The sequence below is a fragment of the Lemur catta genome, chromosome 9, assembly GCF_020740605.2.
Source record: "Lemur catta isolate mLemCat1 chromosome 9, mLemCat1.pri, whole genome shotgun sequence".
Classification (NCBI taxonomy): domain Eukaryota; kingdom Metazoa; phylum Chordata; class Mammalia; order Primates; family Lemuridae; genus Lemur; species Lemur catta.
In genome coordinates this window covers 50,577,842-50,602,440 of record NC_059136.1, presented here as the reverse complement: position 1 = coordinate 50,602,440, position 24,599 = coordinate 50,577,842, and the positions used below count along the sequence as shown (strand labels likewise).

The 24,599-nt window shown below is 34.5% G+C and overlaps 1 protein-coding gene across 3 annotated transcripts in view; it reads right to left on the bottom strand.

Moving 5' to 3' along the window:
• NUDCD1 (NudC domain containing 1) overlaps positions 1 to 24,599 on the bottom strand; it is a 79,488-nt gene that overhangs the window by 9,115 nt on the left and 45,774 nt on the right. For 2 of the 3 annotated variants that reach the window (XM_045561809.1, XM_045561811.1), the window contains exons 6-8: positions 21,589 to 21,796; positions 16,503 to 16,647; positions 11,419 to 11,544 (exon numbers count right to left, since the gene is read on the bottom strand). In XM_045561809.1, the coding sequence (XP_045417765.1) occupies positions 11,419 to 11,544; positions 16,503 to 16,647; positions 21,589 to 21,796 (479 nt within the window). The remainder of the gene's footprint in view (positions 1 to 11,418; positions 11,545 to 16,502; positions 16,648 to 21,588; positions 21,797 to 24,599) is intronic. The other variant, XM_045561810.1, reaches the window with a different exon arrangement.

The window sequence follows — 24,599 nt, the reverse complement described above, 5'->3', positions numbered from 1 at the left end:
ACACAGAGAATATAGTGATGACCTTGTTTAAGTCATTCTTCTCTTGTTGCTGTTTTTTTCTCTTTCTTGAACTTTCTTTTGACTCTTATAATTTCTCTCTGCTAAAATTCTGCATTTATATGATGTATGTTACCTATCTTTTCCACTCAAGCTCTTAACATTATTAGCCACGGTTATTTTAAACTACATGTCTGATAGTTCTAAAATGTGGGTCATCTCTGAGTCTAGTTACATTTTTACCTCTTTTCTTAACAGTAGGATGCTTTTACTTTCTTCTTTTTGTGTGTGCCTTGTAATTTTTAAATATTGGACTTCATGTGTAAAATAGCAGAGAATGAAATAGTAGTATCTATGCCTGGGAATGGACACATTTACTCTGCTAGGTCAGTGTGGGAGGTTGTGACAGTGGGAGGTTGGAACAGGGTTATCTGAGTTTGGGTTTTGTTATTGCCATGGTTACCTTCAGCGCATCTCCAGGTTCAAATCTGTGCTCTGGTAGGGATTAAGTAACTGGAGTATTTTCCTCAATGGTACTGTTCCACCCCCAGCTTTAGTCCTTCACTGTGCACGTCACCTCAGAGAGAGTTTCTCTCTATGCTTTTACTCCTCTGGTGGTAGTTCCTGTTGCCTGTTATTTGGTGCTTCCAAGCCTGATGGTGGTGGGAAGGTGGACTGGGGAGTGGAGGCAGAGTATTCTCAACTGTTTGGTTCAGCCTCAGTCCTTGCGTTCTCAGTTTCAGGTTTGGGCTTTTTCAGTGATACTGCCCTCCTCCAGTGGTAGACTTCTAATGACCTGGATGATTTTCTGTCCTTCCCTGAGGCACAGAGATGGTGTTTTGTTGTTTTTCTCCTTTATATTTTCCTCCAGTTGCAATAGGTCACCTTCCGAACCCTTGGGCTACTAAGACTTGATGCTTTTCCCTCAGCAGTTTAGGCTGTATTACTTAAGGAAAATAGTCCAGGCAAGACTTCTGCTTTTTCCACAGCAGAGGATGAGCCCCTCCAACTCTACCCCACCAATGTGGCTTTACTCTAGTGTCCTCTCCTGCTCCCAGTCTTTCTCGTTAGCACCTGGTCAAGGTCCATTAAGAAAATCCTGCAAGTGTGTGCAACTCTCCTTATGCCTGTGCATCCCAAGGAATACTTTTTTGGTAAGCCCATGTGAGGTCTTTAGCAATTTGTTAGTTTAATCCTTCTCACCCACTTCTGTGGCTGTCTTGTCTTCCTCTGATGCTCAGGTGAACCAGTGTTCCTATCCCACCATCTCTCCTTGGTGGTACTTACTTTCCCTTAGATTACAAGCTATTGGCTGCCCTGTGACTTTAGCTCTGTAGAGTCTTTAAAAAATTATGATTCTATAGTTAATCCGGCCATTTCTTATGATGGTAGGAATGACAATCTTTCTTTCTACATCCTAGACAGAAGCTGGAATTCCCTTGATCACTACTTATAAACTTGCCTAAGAAGCCTAAGACTTCAATTTACAATGAGTGGATCGGTAATAATACAAGAGGTTCCATATACACAAGTAGGCAACTTCTGTACTGTAGGATCCCATGCCCTTGGCATCTGCTAACAGAATCAAGGGTAGGCACTAACCCAAAGGCAACCATCCCTAATCTACTGATCTACGAAAGGGTCAGACTGAAGTGTTTTCTTGAACAGGTGCACCCATACTGGATGGTCACCAGCCAAAACAATAACATCCTTTTCTTTGGAAGTCTTAATGCCAAAAATAAGCAATTCAAGCTAAAAAAAAAAAAAAAAAAAGGCAAAAGAAATAGCCAGAGAGAATGTAGAAAGCAGAAATAATGATAAGATAAAAAGTGAGGGAATGATCAATAGGTAGAAGTATGCTCAGCAGAAGCAAATACAGAAGATGGCAATGTGATCATAATGGCACCGCACTGACTTAGGGGAAGAAGAAACACTTGATTTTTAAGACAAATAGATTACTAGGTCATCGAAATTATGTGCTATGTTCTAAACGTTTCTCTTCTCCTTTAGGCCTGACTTGCCAATGCATTTCTCTCCAGAATGACCTTTAGCTCTTCATTAGATCTGAAGAGATTGTTACCACTGTTCCTTATTGTCCACACACATGCTTATATCCATCACCTGAGTTAACCAAAGGTTTTCTCTGTTCCCTGAAACTTCTGAATGTTTAGATAAATAGGATTTTGTTCAAATGAAAAACAAAGCATAATTAAGATTACAAATAAAGTAACTAAAATAATTTACTAAGTAAATTAAGGGAATGAAAATCAAGTATAGTAACTAAAATGAACAAAGTGTACTATTTGTTATTATCCTATAGTGAAAGAAATTACCAATATTAGAAAGAGAAAGAAAATGTCTGAAAAACAACACAGACATTGTATGATATAGACACTTGAAGTGGACAAAACGGGAAGTGAAATATTATCCATTATCTAGTATTGACAATTACCTGGAAGAATAAAGAACAAGATGTTTAAAAGGTTCCTGTGTCATGAACAGGTGTCAAAACCCCCATTTTTCACTAGAGAACTATTTATTCTGGCTGTAAAGAAAATTCCATCGAGTTTGCAACTTGGTAGCCAAGAGCAAAATGGGACAGCAAGTAAGAAAGAAAATGATAGCTGCTTTGGGCAGACACACTGTCAAAGGTAAAAAGTAGCAGCCAATGCTTAGGAGCAGTGGAAATAAAAATTAACAATGTACAACCAGAAAAGAAACTTTTTAAATGAAATAGAATTAGGCCACTTAGTGTAGAGGCAAAGAGTCCCACTTACTTCAAATGCTTCTAAGGGTATTATTATGTTAACAGAAATACACAGCATGGTAATTAATGTTCACACTGATGATATTTGACCATCAATAAAATATCACTTTCTCTTCAGGATACACTATTTAAGATGTTGGGCAAATAAATTTTAGTAAGATTCCAAGGGGAAAAGAGAGGGTTTAAATAAAGTTTTGGCATTTAAATGGGAAAAATTAATTTATCTAGACAATTCACTCATTTGGGAAACTCATTCCTTGTTAATGCCAAATAAATATCTTATTGCTTAAAGAAGAAAACAACTCTTAAAGCTATAAAATCCTTTGGCCAATAAAATATAATCCCATATTTCTTCTATTCTCCTGTTTATATAGAAAAGATCATATTTATCTTTGAAGTACCAGTGAAGACTACAATTAAAGTATTCCTTATAGATAATTTGAAACATGCATTTCAAGTAGCCAAATGATTGTCTTTTTATTCTCTTTGTAGAACACTCAGCTTAAATTAAAGACTTCTGAAGATTAAATGTCAAAGACATTTAAACAACCTTTAACTACTTCTACTACCAAGTTAAATGGAAAAATAATACTAAGAAAAAGGTTTTCTCTGTTTAGAAATAAAGTAAATGCTGTGATGCCAGATTGAAACTTTAATTCCAAATTCATACTCTGTACATAGACTAAATTGTTAAAATTATTTACCATGTTCTTACTCTGCACAAAGTATTGAGCTGATCTGTATTTACTACCTTATTTAATCTACACTTCCTGAGAATTAAGACTAATCTCATTTTACAGAAGAGAAACTCACACTTAAGAGGTTAAGAGATTTAAGTTCAGAAGCTAAAAATTTAAATTTAGCTGGAATTTAAATTTATATGTTGCCAAGCCCATGTTCTTTATCACCACTTGCCATGTTCTCCCAGAGCCCATTTTATACTATAATAACTATTAAGCAACCACCAGATCCCCACACACAAAAATGGGCACTATTTTAGATATGGTAACTTACATTCTATAAAATATGTTGATATTCTAGTTTTGTCATTAAGTTGCATAGAAAAGTTGTTCACAAATTTTGTGTCTAAAAACAATGGAAAAGAAGTCATAAAATCCTCAGTTGAATTTTTTGTTTCAACATCCATTAAGTTATCTATAATACCTCTTTACCTTGACTGGAGTTTGGAGCATAGAAAGATGTCAGATCTTAGCTAAGTGGTATAAAATGCAATTGGTGGAAATGCACTTACATTTTTACATTACAGAAAGACGTAAGAAAATAACTGTTACTAGGAAATATAATAAAATTACTGATAATTTAAAAAAATTTTGAAATTTATCAAATTAGACCTTTAGCTGTGATATATCATAATTAATATTAAATTTCACTGACTATTCTAGTGGAGGATACATATACATGTATCAGATAATGGAGATATATAAACATACCAGGAAACAGAAAGTGCCATAAGAAAAAAAAAGGGGAAGCAGGTGAGATGATAATGTGATTGTGTTTCATACAGGTTAATAGGGGATGGAAGGTTAACATCAGGACAGAGGTATATAAAGTAGGGAATAAGAGGAATAAAGTAAGGAAACAATGATAAAAGGCAGAACATTTCAGGCAGAAAGAATAACACATGCAAAAGTGCTAAGGGATGAACATGTTTAGTACATTTGATGAATAGTACAAATGCCAGTATGGGTAAAGAAAAGTGAATTGGGAAAAAAAAATGTCTCCTGTCTTCTGCTACCATCCATTAAACTATGGCAGACTAACTTGTTAGCTTGCAAATAGGGTAAAATCTCAGAACCTACACAGTTCTTGACATACCTGCTCTTCTATAACTCTCTAATAGCTAGTGCTATATTATTATAAATGTGTGAGTATCACATACACATAATTTCTACTTTAGATGAGCCATTCCCAAAGTATGATGTGCAGAAACCTACTGGGTTGGGGGAGGGGTCTTCTGAGAGACACCTTCAGGAAGTCTATAAACTTAAAACTATTTTCATAATAATGCTAGGATGTAAATTGCTCTCACTATTTTTAAACTTGTATGGATGATACAAAAGGAATAGTAGGTAAAACTGCTGGAGTCATATATAGCACAAATTATGGCGGCACAACAAACCACTATTAGTAATTACCAGTAGTCACTGCATTCTTCACAGCCATGTGCTCATAGTAAAGAAAATGCGAGTTTCGGTTTAAAATGTCCTTGAGAAAGAAGTAAAATGATTAATTTTATTAAATCTTGACTTGAGTACATGTCTTTTTAGTATTCTCTATGACTAATGGCAAATACATATAAAGCAGTTCTGTTGTATAGCAAGGTACTGTTTGTCTCAAGGAAAAGCACTTAAGAGTCATGAGTTGCAAACACTGAAATGGCCACATTTTCATGGAACATTTTTACTTGAAACAATCACTGACAAACAAACTATGGTTATTCAGAATTAGGTATTTGGCAAACATTTTCTCAAAAGTAAATGAAGCAAGTCTGTCATTTCAAGGAGAATAACTGGAAGTAGTTGTTGCCAATGATAAAATTTGAGTTTCTGAACAAAACTTAGAATTTTGGAAAACTTATAATTATCACTTTATGAGGATGATAGCTTGTCAGTCCTTAAAAACTTTTCTGGTAACATCAGTGCTATATCAACAATGTTTCTGTATGTATGTGTTTATACTGATCAATGAAATGGATTAATACTTGGAAAATCTATATAAGCTAGAGAACCAGTATTTCCAAATGATGTCCATGGGTACAACATCCAAAGTATATAAAAAACCAACAAATTTTAAAGTAACAGAATATGAAAAGTTTATTAATCAGTCTCAGACTCCACAGTGCAACTAATCTTTAAGAAACTAAACACTTGTTGAATTTTGATGTAAAATCAAAGAAAAAATCCATTATACGAAACATTATTTTAAATATACCCCTCTTTTCCCATTAAATATCTATATGAAGCTGAATTTTCTTCATATATTTCAACCAAAGTATCATATTACAATAGATTGAATGTAGAAGCAGATATGAGAATACAACTAGATTAACACAGACATTAAAGAGATCTGTGAAATGTAAAACAGTATTTCTCTTACTTTCTTTTGGCTCTGGGAAATATCCTTATTTTCATTATAAAATATTAGATATGTTAAAGAGTAATTGGTTATTATTTTTAAGTAAATAATTTAAAACTTTCTTAATTTTTAATATGATAAATTTTGACGGTATAACCTAAATATAAAAATTAAGTACCAAAAAGATAAAGAATGCAAAAGGGTCCTGATACCAAAAACTATTGGTTTAAATACTTTCTAAATATATTTCCCTTCCCTATAACTTCTAATTCTGTCCTTAATATCTTCTTGAAAGAATTAACAATACAGAGTACATGCCTTTCCTACTTCCCTTCATAATGACATCAATCGAAAAGAATTATTTCCTGTTTGCTACTCTTCTGCTTCCCGCCTTGATGGGTTTATTTAAAAGTTGCAAATATTCTTTTCAGGTGTTTCAACCTTATGTTTTAAGCAATACCTGATGAATACTATCTGATCTTAGAAATTCACCACAATCTAATTTTTAAAAATATCCTATCACCTTTTGGTCACTCAAGTCTATAATTTACTCAAGTCTATAATTTTAATAATATATTTTATTTAACCAAACCTATCCAAACTATTATCATTTTAACATAAAAATTTATTACTAATATATTTCTATGTATTTTTTCATGCTAATTCTTCAAAACCTGGTTGTGTATTTTATATTTACAGCACATCTCAATTCAGACTAGTCACATTTCAATTGCTCAATAGCCACTATATGGCCAGTGGCTAATATTCTGGACAGCACAGCTCTTAAGATAAAAGTAAAAATAATCCATTTTCAATTTTATCTGAATTCTGATTTGAGCATTACACCTCAGTGACTTAGCTCCCAAGATAAAAGTACAAATAATCCACCTTTAATTCTATCTGAATTCTGATTTGAGCATTACACCTCAGTGACTTTCTTATTCAGTTCTGATATTTATTAATAATATTTCTCTTTTATTGTGCTGCTTCATATATTTACCTAACATTTTATTTTCCAAATGGCAAATCTTAACCCTAATATCCAATTCTTTCAGGGAAACTTATGTGCTGGGAAATCTGTCATTTAAAGCAGAGTTCTGACCTTTTTGTTAGAATATTTTTTTCTCAAACTATAAGGACATATATAAACCTTTCCATATAAGGTAATTTCAAATTGTCCAAAGTTATGACAAATGAAATCAAGAGAGAAACTGGAGTAAATATTGGAGAAGGAAGTAAGATTTAGGGTACAAATTTTCCATAAAGAAGTTTGGTTCTGGCTGGACGCAGTGGCTCACGCCTGTAATCCTAGCACTCTGGGAGGCTGAGACCGGCGGATCGCTGGAGCTCAGGAGTTCGAGACCAGCCTGAGCAAGAGTGAGACCCCGTCTCTACTAAAAATAGGAAGAAATTATCTGGCCGACTAAAAATATATATAGAAAAAATTAGCCAGGCATGGTGGCGCATGCCTGTAGTCCCAGCTACTCAGGAGGCTGAGGCAGGAGGATCACTTAAGCCCAGGAGTTTGAGGTTGTGAACTAGGCTGACGCCACGGCACTCACTCTAGCCCGGGCAACAAAGTGAGACTCTGTCTCAAAAAAAAAAAAAAGAAGTTTGGTTCTTAAAGTAGATGTACCACTGAAAGATCCAAAATATTATAGCCTCCTTACTTCCCTTCCTCTCAGGACAAGCCAATAGGTACACTCTTGGGCTGTGGCCCCCAAACTCTAGGCTGCAGGCTGGTACTGGTCTGTGGCCTGTTAAAAACAGGGCTGTGCATCGCCTGAGCCAATCCCCCAGCCCTCACTGCCCGCCACCATCTGTGGAAAAATTCTGGGGCCACACAGCAGGAGGTGAGTGGTGGGTGAGTTGGCAAAGCTTCATTTGCATTTACAGCCACTTCCCATCACATCAGCACCTGAGCTTCACCTACTGCCTGCCCCCATTCCCGTGGAAAAACTGTCTTCCATGAAACCGGTCCCTGCTGCCAAAAAGGATGGGGACTGCTGCTCTTGGGTACATAAAGAAACCATTTTTAAATTAGTCACATTTGAGCACAAAGACCCTGACTTTCACATAATACGAATACTAATGTGCCAAATCTGCCTTTAGAAGCTGTCCCATTTACATCTATTCTACTTATACTCAAACAGCAATGTTTATGCATTTTCACTTGACTGAATTTTTATCTATATTTACAAAAATGACTAACAGAAAATTCAAAGTGCTTATGATCATAAAAATTTGATCTCAGATTTAATCCAACTGAAACAAAGAATCTTTAGCTCTAATCATATGCTAATTGGACTTAAATCAGCAATTAAACCCTGAACTGTGATTAAAAAATTAAAAAAGTATATACAGAATGCTGAAAATTTTTCATCAAATATTGTATCTAAAAAATATGGTAGAATGAGCGTACATTTCTTAACTTTCTGAGTATAGAATCTACTTATTACAGAAGTCTATCATTAACATTCCTTAGAAGCACATTTTATTTAGAAGTAGGGACTGACTGTAGTGGCTTAGGATCTCCAAATAGTACTGATGCTGGTGTTTAGGAAAACTAATGACAAAGCATACCGGAAAATCACAGATCTAGTTTCTACTGTTGGCTCTATCTTTGATCTCATACAAATTTCATCTATCTCAGCTTGGCTTAATATGTCTGTAAAATGAAGAAAATGAAATATAGTTAGTTCTACAAATCTAGAGTTTCTTCAAAGTTGAAAGGATCGTCCCTGTTTATTATATATTACATTTCTTCCCCATTCTTGATGTTTTCATCTACAACACTGAGAAGATCCACTGCTATGACATTCTAGCTTTCATAAATTTCTGAGGAGTGAAGTGACATCTGGTTGGTTGGTAAATATAAGAAAAAATCCAGGTATATTCTACTCAGTTCTATTGCTTTTTCCTCCAAAGAGCTAGAGGCCTCAGGAAATAAGAGGCCTCCACTGCCCCTTCAGCAGCAGCCAGAGCTGATTTTGCATTGCTTGTGACTATGGTTAAATCTGCTAAATTCTAGGGTTTAGCAAGTATATCCACTAGGCTTTTGTATTGTAATTTATCAGTAATAAGGTTTTATTTTGGTCCTCTGTCATGTCCTGTCAAACATAGGAAATGAAGAGAAATATCATTAATTGGGGGTCTCCCGGTGACCAACATTAACCTACTGATCAACACTACTCAGCAGTACTAAGATGAACTGAATTCTCAGAGAGGCTATCTTTAAACAATAGCATTTTATGATACCTAAGATCAGGTGCCTTCCCTGTAAAAGTTAACTAGAAAACAGTACCTAGGAGTTATAGCTCCTACGACTATAACTTTAGGAAGAGTGGCCAGATTCTTCATTACAAGTACAATAATCTCAGTTACTTAGATTCAAGAGTCTTCTATCAGTCACATGTGAGACGGATTCTCTAAAATTTAAGCCAAGGCAATAAACAGAAGAGTAGCTGTATGATGGCCCTTATTTACTCACAATTAAGGGAATAATCTATGGAATTATATCAGAAATAAACAACAACTACAAAGCAAAACTCCTTGAAAATCTAAACAGTTCTGACTATCTGACCAAGAACACTGTTTACTCTTCATTTAGAAGAATGATTGAGTAGGAAGGGGGAGACTGAAAGGTACAGGCAAACTTTTTAAGATGCAAGATGAAGCTAAAATAATTTTTTATTTTAATGACTGTCACTAACAGATGATAAGTCTAAAGATATTTATTAAGTACCCATTATGAATCAGAACCTTTGGGAGGTGCTGAAGACATTGTGGTGAGCAAGATGTTGTCTATGTGCTTTTTGGAACTTATTAGTGTTACAGATGGGAAGGAGAGCAATGCAGAGACAGAAATTAGTTTTAAGAGTAAGAACTTACTTTGGGTACAGCTTCAATGGCACTTTTGCCTAGCCATTGGTCCTATGCCATTCCACCTCATTTGTCTCCATAGGTATAATCTAGAAATGCTCACTTTTACAACCTGAGTACTAAAATGCCCAGCCATTAGTTAAAGAAAGCTGGGAAGTATATAAAAACACACTAGGAAGGAACAGTGAGTGAGAGGAACAGATTTCCTTTTAACCAGTAAGATGCTGGCCTAGAACTTAGATCTAGTAAACCAAGTTCCTGTGACACAATACACTTTCCCCCTAAACCTCTACATGACAAAGAAACACTAGCCCAAACCTGACAGAAATTTTCAAGACTTTTCTTGAAAACAGAGCCTTTAAGCCCTATACCAAAGACTCTGAGGTCTAAAAAAAGAGCAACAAACAAGTAACATTTTTCTCAATTTCTTCTGTTGCTTTTGTTTGGACTGAGTCTCCTAACGCCCCATCACTTCTGGTGTTAGTAATGAAAATAAATTAATTTCTATGTGCACAGCTCCAAATTAGCTCCTAATATGCTAAAGACCCTTCTCACATAAACAACTCTATAAAACACACACATGGGTATATAGTGTTAACAAATGATTAAGGATTTCCCTAAGCAGCAATATCTAATATTTAAAAGAGGTTCTAAATTAAAAAAAAAAAAATCTAATCTATTGCACCAAGCCACAACAGGCAGTATTCTTCTGAATCTTGAGGCACAATCTCTCAGAGCTTCTAAACAGAATGCAATGAATGGCACACCAGAGAGAGGAGGGGAAAAAGTCTCAGATGAGAATGAGTTGAATAAAAATATTCCAAAATGGGAAAAAATAAGGAAAAAGTTAAATCACTTGATATAGAAGGGTTTTCCAAATTTAAAATAGGTCACACAAATAAGAAACATTGAGACAAATAAATGAAAAAATTCTTCACAAAAGAAATAGTTAATACATGAAACAGTCAACAGTAAAAAACACAGATAAAAATAAGATCCTATATACTGCAAACCAATTAGTAAAGATCAAACAAAAAACTGAACGTAAAGATGCAGCGAAACATGCGATAACTGTAAACATTATTAAAGAGAATATAAAGTGGAAATAAATTTGCAAGAGGCTTAGACTATGATTCATTCATTTGAATTCTAGAACTCTATTAGATAGATATCTGAATATAGAAAAGACTTTAAGTAACAAAGGGATTTTTTAAAATAGCATCATCATAAATAATACAGCTTTAAAAACTGACTGAAAAAGTATATTGCAATATGGAGACAACCACTAAACACACACACAACCAACATCATAGTATAATACAATTGTTAAATCAGAGATTTAAGTAATATGAGGAAATGCTTACGGCATAATGTTGAATGAAAAAAGTAAATGTGAAGAGTTACACATTACAGGGTCACAACTGTATGTTAAACATCTGCAAAGAAAACAGCTAATTGAAAGATACCAACTTACAGTAGTACCAAAACAACATAATACTGTATTATTGCGTAAGGTGTTATGGAAAGATGCTACTTTAAAGAATGATGAGATTTATCACAGCCAATAACTGCCAATCAAGTTATGTTTGCAAAACATATATTTGATCATTCAATTATCATCTGAGTAACTCTATTTTATTCACAAAGTTTTAGAAACGGTAGGTTCAAGAACTTACCACATGAGTAGTTTTTAATGTACTGCCATCAAATCTGCATAAACTGGAGCTCTCCTCAAAGAAAATATCACATTCTTCTAACTCTTGAGCATTACAAGGAGGTTTTTCTTTATCTGGATTTGGATTCTTAGACCAGAAAATAAAATAAGTAAATAAGTAAAACAAACAAACAACAATAAGGGTATGGATTTCTCTATGCTTAAAAATGTTAAGATTACAGCAATAATTAAAAACTAATTTCAAACCTATGACCAATAAAACATAATAAAAAAAACAGACATAGAAATGACAGAATGATGGAGTCAGCAGAAAAGGACATTAAAACAGTTATTATAAACATGTTCTATATACTAAAAGATGTAATGGAAAACACAAATACATTGAGAAAGAGAGATGGAAGATATAAAAAAGAACCAAACTGAATTTCTAGATATGAAAATACAAACCTTAAAGGAAAACAAAACAGATGGGATAGACAGTTGATTAGACATTGCAGAAGAAAAGATCAGTGAGCTTGAAACAGCAGTAGAGACTATGCAAAGTGAAGCACAAAGACAAACAATAAAAACAGAGAAACCCAGTGACCTGTGGAACAATATTAAGTAGTCTATGTGGAAGTAACTGGAAGAGGGCAGAAAGAATGGAAAAAAACTGTGAAGAAATAATGACAAAAACTTTTTCAAATTTGATGAAAACTATAATCATATAGATTTACCCCATGTGTAACAAACATTTTTTTAAAAAACAAAAATTATGAGTCATATTATAACAAAATTGCTGAAAAGCAGTAATAAAGAGAAAATCCTAAAAGCAGACAGAGGAAAAAAAATACGTACAAAGGAACAAAGACACAAAAGACAACTGACTTCTCATCAGAAACTATGTAACCCAGAATCAAAGGAGTATATTTGAAGGGTTTTTCCCCCCCTGCAAATCTAATAGTTTTGGGATGAAGTTCTGAAAGAAAAGGAAAAAAAAAAAAAAAACCCCAACTCTGTTAATGCTGAGTTATATACATTACAAAAATAACTTTGAAAAAAGGAAGATAAATATTTTTGCAGACAAAAGCTGAGAGAATTTATTGCCATCAAACCTACAATACAAGAAATGCTAAGGAAAATTCTTTATCCAAGAAAAAATGATCTCAGATGGAAATATGAGTCAACATAAAGGAATGAACAACAGAGGAAATGGCAATATGTGAGTAAACGAATAACTTGGTTTTGCATTTTTAATCTCTTTAAAAGAAGACTATGGCTAAAATAATAATGTATTATAAGGTTTATAACAAGTAGAATATAAAATGTATGACAATTATACTAAGGATGAAGGAACAGAAATATTAAGTTCTTAAATTATAAGTGAAGTGATATATTTTTTGAAGATAGATGGTGATAAGTCAAAGTTGTATACTCTAAAATCTAGAACAACCACTAAACACATACACATACACAGAAATATCTATCCAAACAAAAACATAGAAGTATAGTTAATAATAAGCCAAAAGTAGAAATAAATAAAATCATAAAAGTAATTTCAATACGTTCTCTTGCTTAAATGCCAGGATTACTGTCTGGTCTCATATCCCTTGCAGAGTAATAAGATCCCAATAATTAAGCAATAAATTAACATATATTTGTATATAACAGAAATATGACTCTATAATTGACCAAATGTACACACACTTAGTTTGCCAAAATATAGAGTTATGTTACTTCTTAAGTTATTGAGAACTTAATGGAATGACCTGAGAGAGTCTAAAACCAAGAGGCTAGGAGTTCTAGAGGATCTATGTAATCGCTATCTGTCCAGGTCCCCACTAAGATATGGGACCACCTAGTTGTGGCTATTGGCTCCAGTCTAAATATCAACAGGAACAATTATGGTTGCTGTGGCTGGCTGAAAAGGCACTTCCAGCAATCTCTTGGTTAGTCGGTGCCATTCTGTCACAGTGACTCGAGGAGACATATATGTCCCGTGGAATACAGAAGCCACCCCCCACAATTCTCCTCCTTCCTCTTCTTATTATCCATATGTTAGAGATAGGAAAAATTAAAAGTTCAAGACTATCAAGGCAGCTAGTACTCAACAGGACAAGATTACAGAGAAAAAGCAGAGTCAAACTTGCCATGCTGCTTTCCAAGGGCCATCTACTGATTTCTAAGCTGAGTTGAAAAAGACAAGCAGAAAACAGCAAATAAGGGGCTAATAAGCAGAGTTTGAGTATTATCAAAGTGCTTGGGAGAAAAAAATTAGAGCTGAGGGTCCACACAGGAGGGAAAACCCTGGTAAACATCCCAGCCTTTAAGTTGAGATAAATAAAGTTTTGCCCTAGGAGTAAGAACAAAGAATAAACCAGCCATTTAAAGAGTGAAACCCAGCATTAAATTAAATCAATCGCTCATGGAATTAAGATAGGCTGAAAATTTGCAAAATGCAACTAAAATATTGTTTAGAAGGAAGTATGTAGCATTAAATGCTTTCATTTGAAGAGAAAGGTCAAAAATCAACCATCTAAGCTATCACTTTCAAAAACATAAAAAAAAAAGGGCAAAATGAATCCCAAGTAAGCAAAAGGGGAAAAAATAATAAACATAGTAACAGAAATGAAGAAACTGAAAATAGAAAAAAAAAGTCAATAGAAGTAGATGTGCAAAACTGTCTTATATCTGTTAAAGAAATTAAATTCACAGAAAAAAACCTTCCAAAAAAGAAAACTCCAGGCCCTGATGGTTTCACTGACAAATTCTACCAAACATTTAAAGAAAATATATATATAACACCAATTCTATACTAATTCTTGCAGAAACAGAGTAGGGAACACTTCCCTAATCATTTTATGAAGCCAGCATTACCCAAATACTAAAACTGGGAAAGGATAGTAAAAGACAAAACCAAACTTAACTACTCAATATTCCTCACAAACAGATATAAAAGTCCTAAACAAAATATGAGCAAATCAAATCCAGAACATGTAAAAAGAATAACACATGATGACCAAGTGAGGTTTATCCCACAAAGGCAGAAAATTCTATAGGCATTTATAATAAAAACTTTCAGCACACTGGGATAGAAGGAAATTTCGTCAATGTGATAAAAATCTATCATACTTAATGATAAAATATCCAATTCCTTTCCCAAAACATCACAAATAGGGGAAAAATGTCTGCTTTTACCATTCATAATTTCTAGGTAACAGTGGAGTAGAGGTCCTAATCCTTGCAGTAAGGCAAATATAAAGATTTGAAAAACACAAAACTGATTTTGTTGCAGATGACAAGATTCTATATTTTTTCAAAATGTAACAAACACACTTGTGTTCAGGTATCAATAACTTTCTCATAAGCACCAATATTCATCTGAAAACACAAAGTTTCAAAAGCAGTTAATGGCAATTATCTACAATCTCAAAATAAGCCTCTACTACTATCACTATTTTATCCCCAGAGCCTACCACAATAAATACTTGCTGAATGAATGAACATAAGGCAATGCAGACCTCATGGCATGTTGTAAAAAGGGCTATGTAATCAAAGTTTGTAGTCCTACATATGAATTCCAATGATTTCTGAAATTTTCAATTATTGCTGGCAAACATAAAACCTGCTTTCTGTATTCTGGCTATGTTTCTTTTTTTTGAGACAGAGTCTCACTGTTGCCTGGGCTAGAGTGCCATGGCATCAGTCTAGCTCACAGCAACCTCAAACTGCTGGGCTCAAGAGATCCTTCTGCCTCAGCCTCCCCAGTAGCTGGCACTACAGGCATGCGCCACCATGCCCGGCTAATTTTTTCTATATATTTGTTTTTAGTTGGCCAGATACTTTCTTTCTGTTTTTAGTAGAGACGGGGTCTCGTTCTTGCTCAGGCTGGTCTTGAACTCCTGAGCTCAAACAATCTGCCCACCTCGGCCTCCCAGAGTGCCAGGATTACAGGCGTGAGCCACCATGCCCAACCTGTATGTTTCTTTTTGATAGAGATATTCACTTTGAGTATTCTAATCCTTTTCTACCTTAGGATACAGTTAATCCTATGGAGTAAATCATTCTTCATACAGTATTTCTCATTACTATATTTCAAGATGGCAATAAATCAGACATTTTATATGCTGATATAATTTTTGAAAAATGAACATAAAACTGAAATTCTGGTGTATTGCTATATTTGTTTAAATTCTTAACATGATCTTACAAGTCATTAGAATGGGAATCTCATGGTTGAATTTTTTTTTTCTTTTTGAGACAGAGTCTTGCTCTGTCACCTAGGCTAGAGTGCTGTGGCATCAGCTTAGTTCACAGCAACCTCAAACTCGTGGGCTCAAGTGATCCTCCTGCCTCAGCCTCTCGAGTAGCTGGGACTTCAGGTGCGTGACACCATGCCTGGCAAATTTTTTTTGTTTCTACTTTTAGTTGCCCGGCTAATTTTTTCTATTTTTAGTAGACATGGTGTCTCCCTCTTGCTGAGGGTGGTCTCGAACTCCTGACTGCAAGTGATCCTCCTGCCTTGGCCTCCCAGAGTGCTAAGATTACAGGTGTGAGCCACCATGCCTGGCCCATGGTTGAGTGTTGTCATTTTAATCATTGCAATGAATTTACTTTATCAATCAAAAATAACTCATGTATGAGATTATACACACACACACACACACACACACACATTAGCACGTGTGTGCGCACACATGCATTTCCTTAATATCTCCTTGTTGTATTCTAAGATGACCTTGAAAATACCAACAATGTTAAGTATATTATTAGCAAATAGACTGTAAAATGGTAATTTTTGTCCCTACTGGCACTGGTCAGTTGATTTTTCTAAGGAGAGTATATGGAGAGAGAGAGAGAGAGAGAGAGATACATGCATACACACACAAAAACACCCTATATAACATGCTCACACATATATGTATTCACACGGTATAAGAAATAAATATTATAACTTTAAGCCACATTCAAACATCAGTCAGGTCAACAGACCTGATCTGTGTCTTTTATATTAGGAAAAGCAAGATAATGTTTGAAAAACAAGGCATAATCCTAACATAACATACTTTTGGATCCTTGGAAAGTCACACTATTGCAACTGCTTACCAGTTCTTCAGAGGTCAAATGCATCAAACGTTCAGCTATTGCAGCACACTGGGCTGAGTCTCTTATAAGTTCCCCTTGTTTATCACCAACTACTAGCTCTGGCCATGTCAGTCCTTCATTCTTCTTAATCAAGGAAATCTCCAAGCTAGAAGTTTAAATGAGAAAAGTGATGTTACATGAACAACTATACAAATTATACAATCCATAACAAACAGAAGAATCTTCTACAGAAATAACCCATCTAGTGTTTTACCAAAAGAGAAGGTTTTACCAAAAATCTTGTTGATTGTAGTTTTGCACATGATGGAAAAACCTATAATCCGAGGGTAAATAATTTAGATTTAATAAACAAACAAAAAGTACCACCGGAAATGGTACATCAAATCTCTTGAAGAGAGAAGTGATTGGTAAGAGTGAGACCACCCAGAAAGTATTGTTGTAGTCCAGGTGTGCAGTATGTTACTGAACTTAAGTAACAAATATGCAGGAAGCATGGATCTATGAGATATTTGGGGAATGGGGGTGGGGGCGCGTATGTAAGTAAGCAAATTGGAAAGGGCCTGTAACTAAAAGGCATCTCTTTATGTGTGAAACCAACAATTAACTTTATTTTCACAAACTAATAGCCACAACATATGATTATTAATCTGAAGATCAGGCAGTTAAATCAATGTAAATCTTAATTTTTAAAATACAGATTTTAAAGAATTGAAAAGAAATATAGGAACTAGGAAAAAAATTAACTTTGGCAATACAAGAAGAAAAGATGTCAATGTGTTCTCTGTTAACTTATTTAAAATCTAATTCTGTACACTTAAGCCATTAAACAGAAATTCCAAATGCACTGAAAAGGGCCTGGGAGGGAGCCCTGAGATCAAGGACTAACGCAGCAGAAAAAGGAAAGAGAGCTGAGCCAGGGCAGACTATGGACCCAGGAGAATAGGGAAGTTGGCTCATGTTCCTCTAGAATACGAAAGAAAACCCAAGTAAGACACTTTTGGAGCAGCTGTTGCTGTCATGGGGAGAAAAGTGTAGTGGTGGTAGCTGTTTCTCAGCAAAGCAACCTTTTGCACGTGACATCTTTGGTACACGTGTGCCACACTAACCCATGCCCTGGAACATAACTGCAAGCAAACAGCTGCAAGAACACAATAACTATTATCATAATTATCAAACAGGACATGCAAACTTATCAGCTATTAAATTTCAAGGCTGTTATTATCACCACATCATGAATTAATTACAGCACTTAAAAAATTTTCTGAAACTACTTATTTTAAGAGACTATACAAAATAATACCTTTCTCATGTAATATGAATCCCTATCATAAGCACTGAAAATTACCACCACAATCAATAATGCCCAGATTTAGTTATATTTTCTAAGGAAAAAGCTAATCTCGATAATACTGATGATGATGAAAATAGTAATGACAGCATCTTATACCTACCTAATGCTTACCACATGCCAGGTGCTATCTTAAGCACTTTACATGTTTTAACTCATTTATTGTCAAATAAAGTACTGTAAGTACTATTATCATCTCCATTATACAAGTAAGAAAAAAAAAAAAGCACTGAGAGGTTAAGAAACTTGCCAAGGTTACAAGCTAGTAAAGCGGTCTGGCTTCAAGTCCCTATTTCTTCACTATTGCACTATTCTGCCTCTCTGAAAAAATATATATAAATAACTATTAAAGAACTTTTACCCAGTGAACAGAATGTATAAATACTGTTCTTAGTTGCTACCTAAAGAGGTTTGAAAGAGTTCATACAATCTCAGTTATAAAGAATTTCTGAACCATCATTAATTTGCACAGTCAAGGCAACCCTTTTCACACAACCTCATTTCTACATTTTAAACTAGTATCATATCCTGCCATCCAAACAAAAAGAAACATGCAATGCCATACATACTAAACTACAGATTATTTAACAAATTCTTCCAAAGTGAGAGAGAACATTAACTATTTCAAAATCAGAGATATAAAAATTTAATCAAGTATAGAAAATCATGTGTTTCCAAATCAATGGTACCACCTACACCAAACTGTAATTATGTTTCATAACAAAAACTGTAATCAAATACTTTATATTTAATGAAAAAACAATACTAGTCTATATTTCACGTATTGAATGCCAAAACTATTTGCATGAAATCCAGCTATCCCCCCCCATCCCCAGATCTTTGCTGGGTTATTGCTTGATGACTTAAAATATAGTCTAGTTGGTTTGCCAATTTACAAATGCTACCCATAAATCTTGCATATATACAAATATGATTAAATAGCGTATGCAGAAATATAAAATATTTTTAAAAGAACCTTTCAGATAATTGTTTTTATATATTAAAAACTGTAACCAAATCACCAAATGTCACCATTAATAAAATGAATTTAAGATACCTGCTTTTAAAACTGCAAGCTTTCTTTGAACTAGATACATATTTCTTAGACTCCCATGATTTAGACTCATCTCAGACTCATATGGGTCATATACTACTAATCAAGAACCATTTTTGTGTAAAAACATCTAATTTATTCTTTATGCAACATTAACTTAAATCAAAAGATTTAGGTTGTATTTTAAATCAACCAAATAACCATTTCTGACAAAATTTGACCATTTAAAAAAGTGCCTAATGCTATTCATTAATCCATCACTGAATCCCATAATTACTAGGACTTGATCTAAAATAAAAGAAAGTGATTTTATTAATGGGAAGTATTGTGTCTGAGACAATAGATTTGAAAAGAGGCATGGTAGTAGGGGCAGAGGATTATAGTTTTATAAGATGCTTAACTTTGTTTATCTTTTTTAGCATACTTTTTACTCGTTTTATTGAGGTGCAATTTATAAACAAAATTCACAGATTTAGTGCAGAATTCACTGAATTTGACAAATGCATACACCTGTGTAACCCAATGAAGATACTGAACATTTCCACCATCCAGGAGTTCCCCTCTATCCTTTTCTAGTCAATACCCCTAAGACCTATAGGTGACCACTTTTCTGATTTTTATCACTGTAGATTAGTTTTGCCAGTTCTAGAACTTTACATATATGGAATCATACAGTATGTACGTTTTTTGTCTCTGGCTTCTTTCACTCCACATGTTTTTGATTAATTCATATTGCTGTACCTATCAGTATTCTATTTTAATTACAGAGTGGCATTCCATTGTATAAATATACCACATGTAGTTATCCATTCACCTTTTCATGAACATTGGAGTTGATTCCAGTTTTTGGCTTTTCTAAGTAATACTGCTATGAATCTACTTTTACAAATTTGTTTTGGCTTTGTTTTTTAACATGCACTTTCATTTCTCTTAGGTAAACATTGAGTAGAATTGCTGGGTTACAAAGTAGGTTTATGTTTAACATGGTAAGAAACTGCTAAACAGTTTGCCAAAGTGACTGTATTATTTTACATTCACACCAGACATGCACAAGTTGCTGGTGCTCAATAACCTTGCCAACATTTGATACTGTCAATCTTTTTAGTTTTAGCCATGCATTGATGTCTCATTCTGACTTTAATTTCCCTAATAACTGATAATGATTACTTTTTCTTATGCTTACCAGCCTTCATATATCTTCTATTGTGACATGTCCATTCAAATCATTTGACCATTTTTAAAATTGGGTTATCTTTTTTTTCTTTTTGAGACAGAGTCTCACTCTGTTGCCTGGGCTATAGTGCCCTGGCATCAGCCTAGCTCACAGCAACCTCAAACTCCTGGGCTCAAGCGATCCAACTGCCTCAGCCTCCCAAGTAGCTGGGACTACAGGCATGCGCCACCATGCCTGGCTAATTTTTCTAAATATATTTTTAGCTGTCCATATAATTTCTTTCTATTTTTAGTAGAGACAGGGTCTCACTCTTGCTCAGGCTGGTTTCGAACTCCTGAGCTCAAACGATCCGCCCGCCTCGGGCTCCCAGAGTGCTAAGATTACAGGTGTAAGCCACCACACTCGGCCTGGGTTATCTTTTTGTTACAAATTGGTAGGGCATCCTTATACACTGAGAATATAATTCTCCTTTGTTTGAGATGAGTACTGTGAAAAACTTTTTTCCCACTCTATGGCTCATCTTTTTGTTTTCTTAATAGGATATTTAGAAAAACAGAAATTTTTAATTTTGGTATACAGAAAATTATTTTGATGAATTCCAACTTATCATGTATTTCTTTTATTATTTTATGTCCTGAATACACAATTTGCAAAAAGAAATGTAAATGGACAATGTACATAAGAAAATATCTATCCACCACCATTTTCAAAGAAATACTATTTCACCTACAGAAATTTATCCTTTATATATATACATTTCTACACATGTGAAATAATCAATAAATACATATGGAAGTTATTCGCTATAACAAAAGATTGAAAACAATCTAAATGTAGAATAGAGGACCAATTTTTTAAAATGATGGTAGAGTTGATGGAGTAAAATACCATGAAGTGATAAAAAAGAAATAAAAAATTGTTATATATTTATTATGGAAAGATCTCCAAGACAGCTATTAAAAGTGAACAAAAGCAAGCTATATAACTCTATTGTATGTGTTAATTTTTTTTTCTTAAAAAAATATATGTATACACATGCTGTTTGAATATGTATAAAATACCTCTTTAAAAAGCTAATAACTGATTTTGGGGAGTAGGAGGATAGGTGACTGGCAGGCCTGAATTCGAGAGACTTCTCACTATACATCCTCATATATATTTTAGATTTTAAAGAATGGGAATGTATTGTCTAGTCAGCAAATTAAAGTTAACAGAAAAAATTATTTCTATTAAAAAGGTTTTAAAAAGTACAAATTAAAATAATAATTTTCACACTTCTATATACTGCAAGTGATAACTATACTTACAGATATAGTTAGTATATATAGTTAGTGATATACTAACTATATCTGTAATCTCAACTACAATTATCCTCTTTAACCCAGCAATTCTATTTTTAATCTATCTTAAGAAAAATAAAAAACAATACAGACATAACTATGTGGAAAGAAAAGAAAAAAGTAAAATAATTAAAAGAAAATTTTAAGTATAAATAAAACTATAAAAATACCTATTATCCTCTTTAATTATCCATGTACTGCTTTCATGATCAATAGATGAATAGAGCTTTCCTTCTAAAAATTGGTGATCCCTCAGCACAATGTTGATGTGATCAGGCAAAAACTGTACTTGAATATCCTCCTTAGTACTGTCTTCTGGAAGCTGTATTGTTACTGTCAAATCATCTTCAGTCTGTTGCCAGTAATACAGAGGTTCTACTGGGAAAAGAAAAATACATTATGTAATAAAATATTAGAGACTACAATATATAAAATTAGAGTCCAGAACCTACCAGAAAAAAAAAAAAAACTTATCTGAAAGAATTTAGAATTTTAGCATTATTTTCAAATGGTCATCTCACAAAAAAGTAATTATAAACAAACATACACAGATCTCTTTGGGGAATTTTCGCTCAAAGATCTATAGCAATTGCAATTGACATTTTCCAGGCTTACCTAATGCTTCAGGAGATAAGCACTTACAAAACACTAACGACACCAATCCTTAATTCCCATTCCTTCCCTCTCTGCCTCCCTGTATCCCTCCCTCCTCCTTCTTTCCCTTAAATTTAGATACACACACACACACACACACACACACAGAATTCTTAGTTCAAAAGAATACAAAATATGTTTCCCACAAAGGCTAGCAAAGCAGTTTATATATAATAATCACTCAACAGATAACTTCTGCTAGATAATGGGGATGGGAGGAGTATGCAAAATCACATGTAGTCTTAGTATAAATTAAAGGCCATGGAAGCAGACTAAAGAGAAAGTCAGAATTTTTTAATCCCCTTCCCACCAAAGTGTACAAACACCTAAATAATTTTCTCAATTGTTGGTTGTTTTGAGTGCCTTTCTATGCCTTTAGAGATTGTGTTTTAGGTCTTTAAAAATATATATTATTGTTTATATTACTATGACAATATCAAATAGCCAATAGACAACATGAGTCTTCTAGCAGTTTATAGAAAATGAATCCAGTATATACACTTCGAAAGCTGTTAAACATGCTAAATGCCAAACTATACACACTTTTTAAAAAATTATGACATTTTTCCTTTATTATTGTGAAAATACTGTGACAAAATAAATAATGAATTCAGGAGGAATTCAAGATATAATATGAGATGTCAACAAGAAAAACAATACCTGGGTTGACAGCGACTTAAACATATGCTATATTCTGCTTTGGCTGTAATCTATCTTGGAATTGCATGGTCCTAGTTATCTAGGCAGAATGTCCAAAGATCAAGGCATTCATTCATTCCTTCAAAATTGCTCACCAAAGGAGCTCTAAAGGGCATGCGGTCTAATGATATGAATAGCTACTGATGCTGAGCTTAAGGAGAGTTTAACATTATACTTAAGACATAACAGTAAAATTTATTCAGAAAGGGAGCTTAGAGATAACCGAACAAAAAGCAAATACATATGAGGAAACCAAGGTGTTAAAAGGCTAAAGGCCACCAAGCACAAGTTTTTGTATTCAGTGGTGCATATATTTATCAACCTGAGAAAAATACTTTTCAAATGTTTATTACATTAATATTTTCAAATACTTTTTTCTAAGAATTCACTTTGTAAAGTATATAAAAATAGTAAAACTAACTTTTCTTTTAAATAATTGTTCAACAAAAAAAGGTAGATTAATTTCTTTCCAAATAACCCCATTGTTTGGGGGAGTAAATTCAAAGAATAATATGTATGATTGTTAAATGTTGTAAAAATCTGTTAAGTAAAATATACTATTCTCTGGCTATGAATATCAGAAATATGAACAGTAATGACTATAGAGGGATGTTCTCTATAATAGCTTTAAAAGAATGTGCATTCTTTACATATAAATGTGAGTTTCTTCTAAAAGACCTTGTTAATCTTTTCATTCTAAAACATGACAAACATTGAGAAAACTTAGTGATTCTGCCCTCAAGGAACTTTCTTTCACTTTAGTACAAAAGGTAAGAACATGTACATTAGTTCAGCTTATTTAAAAAGACTAATATCTTCAATGCTATCATAATGGCTTCTCAAATGCTAATAGCAAATAGGCATTATTTATTTATTTGATAATTATTTATTAAACATCTAATTAAGTAAGCTAATACACAGATTTTATTAAAAATGGTTTTGGGAGAGGGAGGGGCAAGATGGCTGACTAGAGACATCCCTTGCCAAACTGTGCTGGAGAAAAAGAAGGGTTTCAGATAAAGGAGACGGGAACGGGGATGCAGCTCAGGTGTCCATGGTAGAAAGAAGTGCCAGAGCCTGCCAGGGACCTCACAGAGGAAAATTCTGAAGAGAAAGAAGAGGATAATGGAAAAAAAGGAAATCAGGGAGGATCAAACCCAGAGAGGCTCGGAGCCCAGTAAAGGGGAAAGGAGGAATCTCCTTTTCTCTCCCACACTCTTTTGGTGATCAGCGGGCTACCAAGTTACCTGGAAGCTTTTCCACTTCCACAAGCCCAAACACTGAAGCAACCAAGTAATTGTGGGGGAACTTGCATGATGCCAAAGCTTCAACACTCCGTGCTGGGTTCCCCTCCAAGGAGAGTGACTCAAAAGGCTGGAGAGCTGGCTTTCTTCCATTCAGACTCTTATCTTTCCCCACCCCTCCACCACCCACTGCAACCAGAGAAGAGTTTGAGCCAAGAATTTCGCCAGTTGCCACCTCTCCCCAGCTGGCACCTCCTGCAGTTTGAGGTTTCCACAGACAGTGGCCCACGCCTTTCCCTGTGAGGACCTGTGGTGGACCTGGAGTACCTGATTTGGGAGCTCCCTGCCCACCAATGTTTCTTGGAGACTCTTGCCAGCCAAGGGTCAGACACACAGGCCAGATCCCGTGCCCCCAGGACACAAGCAGGTCACTGGAAGACATAAAAGGGAGCTTTGGAAGCTGGACTCAGGAGGCAAGAGAGCTCACATAAGTGAAACTGACAGGAGAATACTGTGGGGGTCCAAGACACAGCAATCTGGGAGGGCACCCATTTCCCCCTCAGGAAAGCCATGCTGTGGGCTAG